The sequence below is a fragment of the Culex quinquefasciatus genome, chromosome 2, assembly GCF_015732765.1.
Source record: "Culex quinquefasciatus strain JHB chromosome 2, VPISU_Cqui_1.0_pri_paternal, whole genome shotgun sequence".
Lineage (NCBI taxonomy): Eukaryota > Metazoa > Arthropoda > Insecta > Diptera > Culicidae > Culex > Culex quinquefasciatus.
Genome location: NC_051862.1, coordinates 48,880,802 through 48,896,387, shown reverse-complemented (window position 1 = coordinate 48,896,387; position 15,586 = coordinate 48,880,802). Strand labels below are relative to the sequence as shown.

General features: G+C 35.0%; 1 protein-coding gene across 4 annotated transcripts in view; it reads right to left on the bottom strand.

The window, feature by feature from the left end:
* LOC6046757 overlaps window positions 1–12,578 on the bottom strand; it is a 44,559-nt gene extending 31,981 nt beyond the window's left edge. The window contains exons 1-2 of one of the 4 annotated variants that reach the window (XM_038253144.1): window positions 12,378–12,578; window positions 11,799–11,952 (exon numbers count right to left, since the gene is read on the bottom strand). In XM_038253144.1, coding sequence (XP_038109072.1) covers window positions 11,799–11,874 — 76 coding nt within the window. In that variant the 5' untranslated portion in view covers window positions 11,875–11,952; window positions 12,378–12,578. Of the gene's footprint in view, window positions 1–11,798; window positions 11,953–12,178; window positions 12,325–12,377 lie in introns of those variants that run through there. The other 3 variants (XM_038253140.1, XM_038253142.1, XM_038253143.1) reach the window with 3 other exon arrangements.
* Between the last annotated feature and the right edge of the window lie 3,008 nt (window positions 12,579–15,586).

Sequence of the window (15,586 nt, the reverse complement as noted above, 5' to 3'; positions counted from 1 at the left end):
TGATTTTTAACTCTATTTTACGTTTTTTTTGTAATATTTTTTGAACTTGATTACTACACTCTTCAATTTATTTTAGGAATATGTTTCTAACACTTGAGGAAACATTTTGAATCCAAAAACTTTTGGTGTCATTGCCATACAAATCAGGTTTCCAAACAATGTACGATTTTTACTGTATTTACGTATTTTTGTAATATTTTGTAGTACTTGATTACAAAACTAAAACTAGAAATATGATGCAAACATTTGAAGAAACATGCTCAAATAAAAAATGTAGAAATCATCGCGATAAAAATTGAGTTCAAGAACACTGATTTGTAATAATTTATAGTACTTGAATAAAAAAACTCATCAGTTTTTTTTTAGAAATATGTATCTAATACTTGATGAAACATTTTGCAACTAAAAGCTATGGGGTTCGTCACGTTAAAAGTCGAAATCTTGAACAATGTTTAATTTTTATTATATTTTACGTATTTTTGTAATATTTTGTAGTATTTGAATACAAAACAGATTGTTTTTGAAATATGTTTCCAACACTTGATGAAACATTAGGCAACCAAAAACTTTGGGGGTCATTTTTATAAAAATCAATCACACATACAGTACGGACTTTAGGATTTTCACTGAATTTACGTATTTTTGTAAAATTTTGCCGGGAACGTGGTGTAGGGATAAGCGTGGTTGCCTCTCACCCAGTCGGCCTGGGTTCGATCCCAGATGACATCTCGGTCACGCCTTCCGTTGGACGGGGAAGTAAATGTTGGCCCCGGTCTAACTTGGAGGTAAGGTCGTTAGCTCAGTCCAGGTGTAGAATTCGTCTCCGTGGGTCCTGTCTCGATGGAGTTGCTGGTAGGCTGTTGAACTCATAAGTCGAATTCCGGGGTGGATGGAAGCTAAGGTGTAAAAGGCGGTTTGCAAATGCCTCAACAACCAAGCCTTTGACACCTAGTTTCGAGTAGGAATCTCGCAATCGAGAACGCCAAGACAATGTGAGGAGCGAACAATTTATTTATATTTGTAAAATTTTGTAGTGCTTGAATACAAAACTCTTCAGATTATTTTACAAATATGTTTCTAACACTTGAGAAAATATTTTCATACAAAAACATTGGGGTCATTACTATAAAAATCAGGTTCTCGAACAATGTACTTTTTTAACTGTATTTACGTTTTTTGTACAATTTGGTAGTACTTGAATACAAAACTCTTCAGATTATTTCAGAAATATGTATCTAATACTTGAGGAAACATATTGCCACTAGAAACTGTTGGGGCCGTCACGATAAGAGTTGAATTCTAGAACAATGTTTGAATTTCACTGTATAAAACGTATTTTTGTAATATTTTGTAGTACTTGAATACAAAACTCTTCAGATTGCTTTTGAAATATGATTCCAACGCTTGAAGAAACATTATGCAAACAAAAACATTGGGAATCATTGCTATAAAAATCAGGTTCTTGAACAATGTACGTTTTTTACTGTATTTACGTATTTTTGTAAAATGTTGTAGTACTTGAATACAAAACTCTTCAGATTATTTCAGAAATATGTATCTAATACTTGAGGAAACATATTGCCACTAGAAACTGTTGGGGCCGTCACGATAACAGTTGAATTCTAGAACAATAATTGAATTTCACTGTATTTTACGTATTTTTGTAATATTTTGTAGTACTTGAATACAAAACTCTTCAGATTGCTTTTGAAATATGATTCCAACGCTTGATAAAACATTATGCAAACAAAAACTTTGGGGGTCATTGCTATTAAAATCAAGTTCTCGAACAATGTACGATTTTTTGAAGTATTTACATATTTTTGTAATACAGTCAGCTCTCTGGCTGTCGATCTTCTCGATATCAATATTTCTCCATGTACCGATGAATTCTTCAGTCCCTTCAAACTGCATACTTCGATTGTCTTTATTCCTCGATATTTTCTCTTGCTTGAAGGATCTCTTCCTCGACGGTCCCTTGGATTCCAATTGCTTTAAACATCTATTCCGGTTGTCAATAATTTCAGTTTCTCATGGCTTGCATAGACATTTTTCTTTGAGAATCGAAGCTTTGAAGGGTGTTTGACATTTATTTGTTTTTGTTTGCTGGACGTTGCCATGATTCGCTCCCATAGCTGGTTAGCAAGAAAAAACAAATTTCAATCGAGTCTTCATTTTGCATCGTTCTGTAAACTGATGCTTCTCTTCCTCGACGGTCCCTTGGATATTGACAACCAGAGAGTCGACTGTAATTCATAGTACTGGAATACAAAAATCTTCACAATGTTCTTGAAATAATAATTGAAGATTTTTACATCCGAAGTAATATGGAATCAACGGCACGGTGGTGGTATCACGTTCATGCGGCACAAAAATATGCCTATCGCCATGCTGGCAGCACGGTGCAGACGGCGAGAGAGAATAGAGAGAGAGAGCAGCGCGCGGGGAGAGCGAAATGTAGCAAGCACAAAACGACAAAAATCGGAGCTCGGTCTTTCACTTAGCCCTTAATGTGTCTATATATTTGAGTGGTTTTATCTCAAATATGAAGTTGAGAGTATAGTATATTTTCTCAGCTTAAAGAAAAACAATTTTTGTTAGGAATGGGCACCTTTGGCCCCTATTTTTTAAATCTTTAAATTAATTAAGAAACAAAAACAATGTTTGCTTGAAGCTCGTTTTTTTTCCTCTAAAATTCTAAAATGTTTGCCCATGTTTCTCTTTGGCTCAAGAGATGGTCCCTATTAACATTAAAAAAACTTTTAAAAAATACCTACAGCTTTGCCGATGGATAGTAAACGTGTATTTTATTAAATGTTATGTAATATAACAATCCGAATTGTGTAATCCATGAAATAAGGAATACCTTTTAGACCAAAATATTCATCCAATTTTTTGGTGAATCTTAAAGTATGTATCGTTCGTTTTTTCGTTATTGGTTATTTTTAATGTTAGACGTTTCAACTGAAACTGAAATTTTGCGCGATAATTCTGAAATTGGGATTTTTAGTTTCTTTGAACTTAAAAAAATATTGCATGAGGGAGATATCTTGAGTTTGTTTTAAGTGTCAAAAGGAAACCTTTCGATAAAGATTCTTCGATCACTTATAGGACCAGCTACAGTAATTAGCTAAGATCTAAGATTTTGATTATATTTTTTTTTCACAGAGAATCATATTTAGACACTTCATTTATAATACATATTTAGTCTTTTACCTTGTTACGAAAACTTATAAAATTGTCAGCAATATTTATTTTTTAAGCTGTTCGAAAATAGAACTATCGAAGACTACATCTACTTTCAATGCAAATTTGCAAGCACATTTTTAGCTACAAGATACCATCAACAAAAAAAATGAAATTTTGTTTGCATTTTGGTACGCATTTTTTCGGGTATATCAACTTTGGATACTGTCACTTTATTTTTTAACAGCTTTTACACTTTTGTAAGACGTAGTTACATGAGTATTGAAAAGTGTTCATTCAATAACAGGCTCAAGGTATTGATATGAATCTGCCGAAATATATAATTAAATATTGAATTGGAAAATATTGTGACATTGAAATATAAGTAATAATTCTAAACACATTAATTGCATGGTTTTCAAGTGTAACAAAAAATGTAAGCATATAAGTAAACTCAAAGCGCGTATTTTTTTGTTTTTTTTTTAGAAAAGATTTTTTTTGGAAGGCCACGTGGTCAGCCGTCGACCCCCCCCCCCCCCCCCATGGCTTTTCATGGTTTTTTTTCGGTCGGATTTCGGACCCCCCCCCCCTAAGGAGGCCACGTGGTTTATGCACGACCCCATATAGGTAATCCGAGATGTTGGTAACCGGCTCCGTGGCTTAATGGTTACTGCTTCTGCTTCACAAGTAGAAGGTTCAGGGATCAAATCCCGGCCGGTACCTTTGAAATTTGGAATCAGGAATTTGAACTTTGAATATGAACAAAAACGAAAAATGAATCAGGTGGGATTCGAACTCACACCTCCGGATTGGTCGGTCGGCCATCAGAAGGTTTACACTCTAGCAGTGAATTGATCCGTAGTGTTGAAACATGTTATCTCTTTCTCATATTAAATACGCACTGATCCCTGATTTGCCTGAGGGGATTTGGAAGTCTAAATGTATATCGAGTTTCCTTCAGATGCTTGCTTCTATGTTTAGGCGGGGCCGAACAATGCCCAGCGACCTCGGAATTGGACCGCAAGGAGCTCTGTCATTCTGAAACGGGTCGTTGGAAGCAGCGCGAGGGCTATCACCACCTAATACCCGGGACTGAGATAAGTTGTATCAGCATTCGGCATATACAAAGTTTGATACAAACTATACTTTCCCATAATATCGCTACCGGTTACCGGGTATTGGATTGGATCACACATAGGCAATCCGAGATGTTGGTGTCCATCAATTCCTTACACCATAACGGATCCTTCCTCCCCTGTAGATTCTGTGAAATGTGATCCGTTCTCAAAATCCTCTCTGCGGTAAACACAACGCAGTAGGGCTGGCCACTTTAATTTTTGCAATCCATTTTCGGGTGTTCTCGGATGTACTGCAATTATTAATATAATGACAAGAAGAGTGCTTGGGGCGTAATCTTATCACAAGACTTTCCAGCATGCTTTCATCGGACTGGCTGCGTTTGTGTTGGATTAGAATAGATCAGATTAGATTCGCTGATGTAGTTTCTGACATACAGCCCTTTTAAAATGTAACATCCGATTTTCAATAAGAAAACCAAAACCATCATAAAAATTTCGGCATTTCAAAGAAAATGCATTTCGAGTTAATGATGGATTTTTCTTCATATGACTGTCAAGTATCTCTGGGCCATGTTTCAGAAGGTTTGCTGATGTAGTTCTGCGAGATACAACCATTTTAAATTGTTATTTCCGAAATTTTCTTAGAACTGCTACATAATCGGAGTGAACAAGTCGGAAATAGCATCTTAAAACGGCTGTATCTCATCAGTAAACCATCTGAAACTTGTCCCAGAGATGCTTGAGCAAAATCTATCATTATCTCGAAGAGCATATTCTTTAAAATGCTAAAATTGTTTTAATTTAATAGGTTTCTTAAAAAAGTCAGAAATATGTAACAGGTTTTGTTTTCGCCTGAATTTTTTTTCTTTCATTATTATTTCATTGTGACTTGAAATTTCACAAAAATTTAACAAAAACGAATTTTGAACAATTTTTTACAAAGCGATTCAATTCGGCAGTTTTTTTGAAAGGTTTTAAACCATTTTTCCTCTGTTTAAGTGATTTTGAAACCACCTCTAGTCTGGCATAAAACCATTCTTAAAAAAAAAACTCTGGAGTTACGGTAACTGGGCTGCTTTTAACTGCTCATTTAATGTGAGTAGACGATTTCTGCAGATAACATCAAAGTATTGGAGCCACACTCAACCCCCGCTGGTTGGTCACTTTTTCGTTTGACACTTTTTAGTTTGTTGACCGTTGGTTTGACGGACTGTCTCTTTTTACCAGCCGGACCCTAAGATGACAGATTTCGTGAGTTGCGCGTAATCACCGACAGATGGCCACTGGGCCACGTTCATTTCAACTGTTCTAGACTAATATTTGAACGTGGCGTATCTCTAAACAAGTTTTTTTTTAAGAAAATGATTCCAGACTACTTATTTAGTTGTTTTACACCGAAACAAGGCAAAAATAATATTTATTTAAACTATTCGCCATTTTCAAAAGTTTGGCTAGATAATATCGAAGGCCATCTTAGGACCACTGGGCCCACAAAAAGGGGTACGCTCAGTTTGAATGGGAGCTGTCAACATGCTCCCGGGCTGCTTTTTACTTTTTACTCACGCACACTATCAAAACAAACGTTTGGTAGTGTGTGTGTGTGTGTGTGTGTGTGTGTGTGTGTGTGTGTGTGTGTGTATGTGTGTGTGTGTGTGTGAATTCCGTGTAAAAGGGGTGTCAAACTCAAAAGTGACCCCGTTCGTTTGACAGTTGGTGTCAAACCATCGGGGTTTGAGTGTGCCGTAAACTGGGGTCAATCGGAACACATGAGACAGCCGTTTTAACCATGTTGGAGCACAATATTTTGATTTTTCTGGTTGGTTTCGGTTAGAACAGACTCAGACCAACAAAATGTGTACATCCATTTCCAAATTTAAAAGCTTTAAGTGTTCTAAAAACTGTTGTCCCTATTCAGACTGTAGTCCCGATTCACCCCAGATTACGGTAGTTTTTTTTCACGAAAAAAAATAAATTTTGCAAGCAATAAATTTGATTAAAATTTCATGAAAACACACAATTCGACGGTAACATTTCAAAAGGCATCATGTACATTTTGACACTTTCTGGGTTATTGTATATTCTGAAAGTACTTCTCATAAGCTACCTATCCACCAAAAATGAGCAAAAGTTACTTCAGTAAAGTCTGTTTAATCATGATTTTAAATAAAGTAACATAAACAAAATCTCTGCCATCAGCAGTCCCTGTTTATATAGCCCTGTCAAACAAAAGGCTACATAAACTTCGTGACGAAAAAAAAAGCAACATGAAAAAAGCGCCATGTACATTCGGCGAAGAAAAACGAATCATAACAAAGCGCCCCCTCAGTGACAGCAGGGTGATATCGACGTTGGTGATTTCAAAAGAAGTTATGTTTGTTTTTCTCAAATAAAATTACGGAAATAATGGTTTATTGAATATGGATGATCAAGTATCAACAAAAGCAACGTTTTTCATCGTTTGTTACCATTAGAACATCTTATTTTGCTTTTATATAAAAATGGTAATTGAACATGGATGCTCAACATTCAAATGCGTTTTTCTCAAAACGCATGGTTTGTACATGATGCTTTTTGAAATGTTGTCATCGAATTATGCTGAATTTCGGACATAATTAGCATAACCATTAGAGTGTAACAAGAATGACTTTTTGGCGGGCATTCTGGGGTTTGTTCCGGTGGGCATACTGAGCCCACATCCCAAATATGAGCTTGATTGGACGTAACAGGATCTGGCGCTTTGTATTTGAATTTTAAATGGGATTTAATCCGTAAAAAGAGATTTTTTTCAAAATTGACAATTTCTGAGGCACTTTGGCCACTGAAGCGTTTATTTTTAACATCCTTGCGCATCTTTTGGTATATATAAAATTAAAGTTTGGAGCACCCTGGACGATTATTGGACGATTATTGGACGATGAAGCAAATTCCAAAACAATTAAATTAAATAAAACGTGAGATTACCAAAACTATGAAACATTTCGCTGAAATATTTCATAGGCGTCCGAAGCACCGGAAAGGCAAAGCAGTAATTTTTGGTTCTGATTTCCTTAAATTATAGCAATTTTTTGTATACAAATATCGATTGTTTGATTAAACATCTTATTTATTTATTTTTTTTTGGGAGGGTGGTCCAGCCGCACATCGTTGATGTTGAAACCTCTAAACTGGGCCCTCGTCCTGTCACGTCCGTCAGTAGTCTTGTCGGACATTACAACTAGAATCAGATCTGCCAATGAATTAGTACATTTCGACCAAATAAACACTGACGCTGTATGGATCTGACTCTAGAATAAATGCACAGTTGTGTGTTATTCATAAGTCCAACTTATTCAATTATTCATTTAAGTCCAAATATTCATTTGCTAACTACTTTGGATTGAAAATCTAAATTTTAATCTAAAATCCTCTAAACTTAATGTTCAACACTAAACGTTCCTTTAACTGTTGCAGTACTACTTCTATAAAAAAAAACAATAAAAATGTGTGAACTAATGTACAAATAGAATAGAAATCGAGATTTTAAAAAGAAATGATCATTTACGTCAAAAGTTCCGTAGTTCCTCGATTCGCAACAATGGTCAATAAAACCATAATCCGAAAACCGTTAGTTCAACAGATCAACGAATTTTGTCCGATATCATTACATTATTGATTGATCGAGACTCTATGGACAATTTGACATAAAATAATTCCTAGTAGTCTACATCAATCAAAGTCTATTGACAGCATTACTCTAGTATAAAAATTGCAACTTACTTTAACTTTAAATAGATTTTGAAAGAATACAGATTTACTTTCAATGCTAATGCTAAGCAACAACAGAATTGTACTATCCTGAAGTCCCACCCTAAAACCCACATTGTGATAGTGAAAAAGTCACAGGAGCAGCGGTGTCTTGTGCAATTATGATATTTTCACTACCGAAGAACTACCTAGTTCACGAAGACAGCTTATCGGTCAACGCTTAAGCCCTGGGGCTGCGAAAAAGGGAGTTCTCGTAGCATGAAGTGGTATCCATAGTGCTTATAAAAAAGAATGTATACCCAAATTTCAACTGATGCACTAGGATCAAATCATGCCCCTTGACTTTACAAAGAGAAATTCTCGCATGTTTGATAGGTGGAGAGTTCGTAAACAAGCTGTTAAAAAAAACATTAAATGGAAATTTGCTGACTCCCGATTAAGATTTTAGTTGAAAACGCCTTGAACATCAAAATGCCAACATTAGGTATCTGATTGACTTACATGCTGTTTCCCTAGTTAGGTAGTTACCCAAGTAACCAGAAGCACTAAATCAAAACTCTAAATCCACTCTAAATAAACTTTCACGATGCTATGACACTTTAAATCGTCTTTCCCAATGTTTTGAAACATTTGTAGCTTGAAACATTATTATCTACTGTATAATGACATATAGAACAGCCAATTAAAGTTTCAAAGCATTTAGCTCAATAATGTTTCAAAGCATTAATGGTAAGCTTTATATATCAATGTAAAGTAAGCTTTTAAAGTTACATCACACTTTGACATTTCTTCAAATGTTTCAAAACACTAACTCAACATTAGTGAGAGCAAAGAAAGTTTGGCAGTATTTGGTGGTATTTTTGTTGAAGCAGGAAAAATCGTTTGGAGGAGGTCCAGGTTTTCTCGGACGAGATCGTGTTCGGAGTGGCATACGTCTACGCCAGCTTCAACGATACCTTCGTCCACGTTACGGATCTTTTGGGCAAGTAACTATTTGGCGGAGCACCGGCAGCATGAAGGTCAAGGCTGATCGTGACGAGGCTCGCCCTACGCTGCTATGTGGCCGCTTTGTACGTAGGCGGAAAGTGCAAGTCCCTCAGAATCACCTCGCTGCACATGAAGCTGCGTGCCGCCGGCGAAACTTGCACCAAGACCCCGGGACCGGGTGCGCAATCGGTGCTCGGTGCCCTAGCCGTTCGGCGATGAATATTGTGAAGATTATCAATATCTTGTAAAGGTTTGAAGTGTATAGATTAAAAAATATGTACTTTGTTTCAATCTGGCTAGTGTATTCTTTTTTCATGCAACTAACTGAAGGAAGACTCAATCGACAAAAATCCTACGTGTAGTTATATTTCAGGACGGGCGAGATGGTTGACGCAGGACAGCTAGGTGAAATATCTCTGAACATCAAATCAACACGCAGTTTAGAATCTCGAATGAAGCACAACACAGCAAAAAATCACGAAAAGCTCTCCCAAGAAAGAGAGAGAGAGAGAGAGAGAGAGAGAGAGAGAGAGAGAAGAGAGAGAGAGAGAGAGAGAGAGAGAGAGAGAGAGAGAGAGAGAGAGAGAGAGAGAGAGAGAGAGAGAGAGAGAGAGAGAGAGAGAGAGAGAGAGAGAGAGAGAGAGAGAGAGAGAGAGAGAGAGAGAGAGAGAGAGAGAGAGAGAGAGAGAGAGAGAGAGAGAGAGAGAGAGAGAGAGAGAGAGAGAGAGAGAGAGAGAGAGAGAGAGAGAGAGAGAGAGAGAGAGAGAGAGAGAGAGAGAGAGAGAGAGAGAGAGAGAGAGAGAGAGAGAGAGAGAGAGAGAGAGAGAGAGAGAGAGAGAGAGAGAGAGAGAGAGAGAGAGAGAGAGAGAGAGAGAGAGAGAGAGAGAGAGAGAGAGAGAGAGAGAGAGAGAGAGAGAGAGAGAGAGAGAGAGAGAGAGAGAGAGAGAGAGAGACGTTTGACGTTTGACGTTTGACGTTTTACCGCGGTATAACTCTATATCAACTCTACCAGTCGCCACTCTATTTTACCTCCATGCGTATAAAGTGAATATAAAGTTTTGAGACTTTGTATGCATACTTTATATGTTGATATAGAGGGGATTTAAAGCTACCATATACAGTCCCACGGTTACCTGGGTAGTAAGGTCAGTAAAAAATGTCTTAGCTTTTTATCATTGAAAAAACGGCTATTAGGCCGATGCAAATATTTAAAAAAGTTTTTGTCCCTCGGCCCTGGCCTTTTAAAATTATTTGTACCAGCCTTATTTAGTTGTGGCCAAATCCACATTTGTGCTGCAGGTTTTAGAAGATGCCTTTTCAGAAGCTTTTCACTAAAATATTCTTTAGGTTCGGACATCAATGCAAAAAACCAACGGATTATATCCCATTTCCTTTTGAATATGCCGTGTCGATGCTTTTTGGTGGTGAACACAAGAAGCGTTTTTCTCGGATTTTGCAATTTGGCAAAATCTTCAATTATGGGCAGTTAAGTTTGATATAAATTACTAATCGCCAAAAAGGTTGTAAGTTTTTAAGTTAAGGCTAAAGAGGGAGCCGCAGCCGTGCGAGTAAGGCGGTTGCTTTACAACGCAAATTCCTGCTTGTGAAAAAACTCGGGTTCAAATCCTTGGCTCCCCGGCCCAACCTTCCAAGCGTTTTTCGAGTGCAAATAATCGCCTAGCATTTATCACCCGGTGCAAAGGTTGTGCTCAGAACCTAGCAGTGCTGTGTAAGAAGCTTGGCCGCGCGCTGAGAAGAGCTTATATAGCAATACAATACTGCTCTGGTTCTAGCGATGCACAATATAAAGAAGAACGCATGGAAGGTGGTCTACAAGAGTTACGGCTGGCTGGTCGACACACGCGTTCACCCAATACAATGGTGTTTGCGTGCGAAGTCAACAGAAAGGCCCAACAACAGTAAATTGGGCAATCCTACAATAGACCTATAATCAGGTTTCAGTGGTAGATTACTCAGACAGAAAAAAAAAAAAGTTAAGGCTGTTTTTTTTTTTTTTTAAATCGCAGACTACATGTTATTACGAGCGACGAGTTTTAAATAATTCTAATATGTACCACACTCATATCTTAACCAGCGCTTAACCTCCGCACAAACCCACAACCTCAATGAAATTAGCCATCATCATTATCTCCTCACTTGTGCTCTCCCCGTTGATAGAATAACCCACCCACTGCCGCGGATCAATACCACGCGATAATCTCTATAATCTCCACCATCATCCCGCACTATCAGCCCTAACATCTAAGTCTGGAGGAGCAGCGGTGGGCGAGGTGCAGCACCAATTAGCCAACGCAGACTAGAGCGTCCTCCTGCCGAACCTACGTCATCACACCGCTGGCTGGCTGGCTGATGCTGTTGTTGTTGGCAATCAGCAGGACCATGGTCGGGGTGGACAGCGGACGGGGTAGGAGAATGCGAGAGGAAGCATTTGCGCATTATGTTATTGACCAAAAAGCAAAGCTGTTTTGAGTCGCGTTCTCGTCGAGTTTGGCCGCGGCGAGAATGATCGAACCCAGCTGCTGGATGCCCTCCGGGCAATAAATCACAACCTGAGCATTCCTTCACAATCCCCGCTGGAACGAGTCCCGTGGTCTGGAGCTCAAAGGAAAGTAGTTCTTCGGGACGGGAAACCTGTTTTCTGAACACACACTTCGTGTGCTCTCTTGCGTGTTCGTGGCTCTATTTTTCTTTGTTTGATCAGGTTTACGGGGGGGCTACCCGGTGGGGGCAACGTGGAAGCTGCTGTGGCAAAGTTCGTCGTCAAGACGCGGGGACACTTACCTCGGGGAGACCTCAGCGGGGCAAAGCTCGCTTCGGGACGGCGCTGCCACTGGCCACTTCCGCTTTGTTGATCCATGCGGATTGCTCTTCCTGCTGCTGCTGCTTCTCGAGGGCTCTCCTATTCCTTCTTCGGTCGGTACAAACGGAATCTGTGCTGATGGAATAACGGAGAAAACTTGCTTTCAGAACGAAACTCTACCACTTCTTCTTGGAGCTTCGGGGGAAAGATTCTTTGCTCTGAACTCTTCTTCACTGTCGAACGCACTTTACACTGATGGAATCGAAACTTTTTCAGACATTTTGGCTGGCGTTTGACAGCCAACTTTTGACTTTTGCTTCCGTTTCGGAATCACTTTTCTCGGCCCCAAAATGCAAATCACCTAACACAGTAGCCCCTTCCGGTGCATTTGTAGCACGAATCTCAACAAAACCCCGCACAGAAATCCACAAAAGTGGCGATTCCGAGCCACCAACTCGCGGCAGCAAAGATGTCTCCCGAAGTCGATTTCCAATCCCCCCGCAGCGAAACAAAACCAGGAAGAACCCTGCTCCCCGGAAGTCGCGCAGCGCTTCACCCACCTCTTTTCCACGATAATTCTTTGCGTCACACCGTGGCACAACCGAAAGCACTCTAAATCACCGAAAATTCACCTTTTAATAGCGTATAAATTTCGAGCCAGCGAAAAAATAAAAATTCCAAAAAATTTCCTCAAATGAAAACCGCAAGTCCGAGCGAGGAGCGAAGAGACGTGAACGCAGACGACACACAAAAACAGACGGACGATGACGGAAAGAAGAGAGAGTGAGACGGCTGGCTGGTGAGACGTGAAAAGGCTTTTTTTGTTTGCGAGCAGCGTTGCCAGATATTGTATTTTGGGGTCTGTATAATTCATAAAAAACTGTACACCAATTGTTGTCAAACGACCCAGTGAGAACTTAGGCTCGAGCCTCGAGTCGATTTGGTTCAATTTCGAGCCAGAATCGACACGAGGCTCGAGCCAAAATTCTCACTGGGGAACGGGTTCACTTTTTAGTTTGACACCCTCTCTACTGCAGATTTTATACAGTGGGAGCCATTTTTAGACAATCGAGCAAGTTATGGAAAGCTCTTCACTAGACCTGCCTTATAACAATGAATGAACAATAAATAAGTTTTAAACTCAATTGTGTAAAATTTTAGATAACTCCGACTACGGATCCGTTTACGGGTTTATCAGAAATGTTCGACTGCGGCTCCGACTCCAACTCTAGCTCATAAAATTGAGCCGACTCCGACTCCAGCTATTCGATTTTTGACGACTCCGACTCCAGATCCCCAAAAAGACCCGACTCCGGCTCCGACTCCTACCTGTCCAGCCCTGTCTGCAAGAAACAAGTTTTGGCTTAATATTAATTATACTAATTATTCTTGAAAGTATATAAAAATGCAACTATGCTGCTCAAAAAATACAAAAATACAAATATACAAATATACAAAAATACAAAAATACAAAAATACAAAAATACAAAAATACAAAAATACAAAAATACAAAAATACAAAAATACAAAAATACAAAACTACAAAAATACAAAAATACAAAAATACAAAAATACAAAAATACAAAAATACAAGAATACAAAAATACAAAATACAAAAATACAAAATACAAAAATACAAAAATACAAAATACAAAATACAAAATACAAAATACAAAAATACAAAATACAAAAATACAAAAATACAAAAATACAAAAATACAAAAATACAAAAATACAAAAATACAAAAATACAAAAATACAAAATACAAAAATACAAAATACAAAAATACAAAAATACAAAATACAAAATACAAAAATACAAAATACAAAATACAAAATACAAAAATACAAAAATACAAAATACAAAAATACAAAATACAAAATACAAAATACAAAAATACAAAAATACAAAAATACAAAATACAAAAATACCAAAATACAAAAATATAAAAATATAAAAATACAAAAATACAAAATACCAAAATACAAAAATACAAAATACAAAAATACAAAAATACAAAAATACAAAAATACAAAAATACAAAATACAAAAATACAAAAATACAAAAATACAAAAATACAAAAATACAAAATACAAAAATACAAAAATACAAAAATACAAAAACAAAAAATAAAAATACAAAAATACAAAAATACAAAAACAAAATACAAAATACAAAATACAAAAATACAAAATACAAAATACAAAAATACAAAAATACAAAAATACAAAAATACAAAAATAAAAATACAAAAATACAAAAATACAAAAATACAAAAATACAAAAATACAAAAATACAAAAATACAAAATACAAAAATACAAAATACAAAAATACAAAAATACAAAATACAAAAATACAAAATACAAAAAATACAAAAATACAAAATACAAAAATACAAAAATACAAAAATACAAAATGTAAACAAAAATACAAAATACAAAAATACAAAAATACAAAATACAAAAATACAAAATACAAAAATACAAAATACAAAAATACAAAAATACAAAAATACAAAAATACAAAAATACAAAATACAAAAATACAAAAATACAAAATACAAAAATACAAAATACAAAATACAAAAATACAAAAATACAAAATACAAAAATACAAAAAATACAAAAATACAAAAATACAAAAATACAAAAATACAAAATACAAAATATAAAAATACAAAAATACAAAATACAAAAATACAAAAATACAAAAATACAAAAATACAAAATACAAAAATACAAAAATACAAAAATACAAAATACAAAAATACAAAAATACAAAATACAAAAATACAAAATACAAAAATACAAAATACAAAATACAAAAATACAAAAATACAAAAATACAAAATACAAAAATACAAAATACAAAAATACAAAATACAAAAATATAAAAATACAAAATACAAAAATACAAAAATACAAAATACAAAATACAAAATAAAATACAAAATACAAAAATACAAAATACAAAAATACAAGAATACAAAAATACAAAATACAAAATACAAAAATACAAAAATACAAAAATACAAAAATACAAAAATACAAAAATACAAAAATACAAAAATACAAAATACAAAATACAAAAAATACAAAAATACAAAATACAAAATACAAAAATACAAAAATACAAAATACAAAAATACAAAAATACAAAAATACAAAAATACAAAAATACAAAAATACAAAATACAAAATACAAAAATACAAAAATACAAAATACAAAATACAAAAATACAAAATACAAAAATACAAAATACAAAAATACAAAAATACAAAAATACAAAATACAAAAATACAAAAATACAAAATACAAAAATACAAAAATACAAAATACAAAAATACAAAATACAAAATACAAAAATACAAAAATACAAAAATACAAAAATACAAAAATACAAAAATACAAAATACAAAATACAAAATACAAAAATACAAAATACAAAAATACAAAAATACAAAATACAAAATAATACAATATAAAAATACAAAACAAAAATACAAAATACAAAAATACAAAATACAAAATACAAAATACAAAAATACAAAATACAAAAATACAAAAATACAAAAATACAAAATACAAAATACAAAATACAAAAATACAAAAATACAAAAATACAAAATACAAAAATACAAAATACAAAAATACAAAAATACAAAAATACAAAAATACAAAATACAAAAATACAAAATACAAAAATACAAAATACAAAAATACAAAATACAAAAATACAAAATACAAAAATACAAAAATACAAAA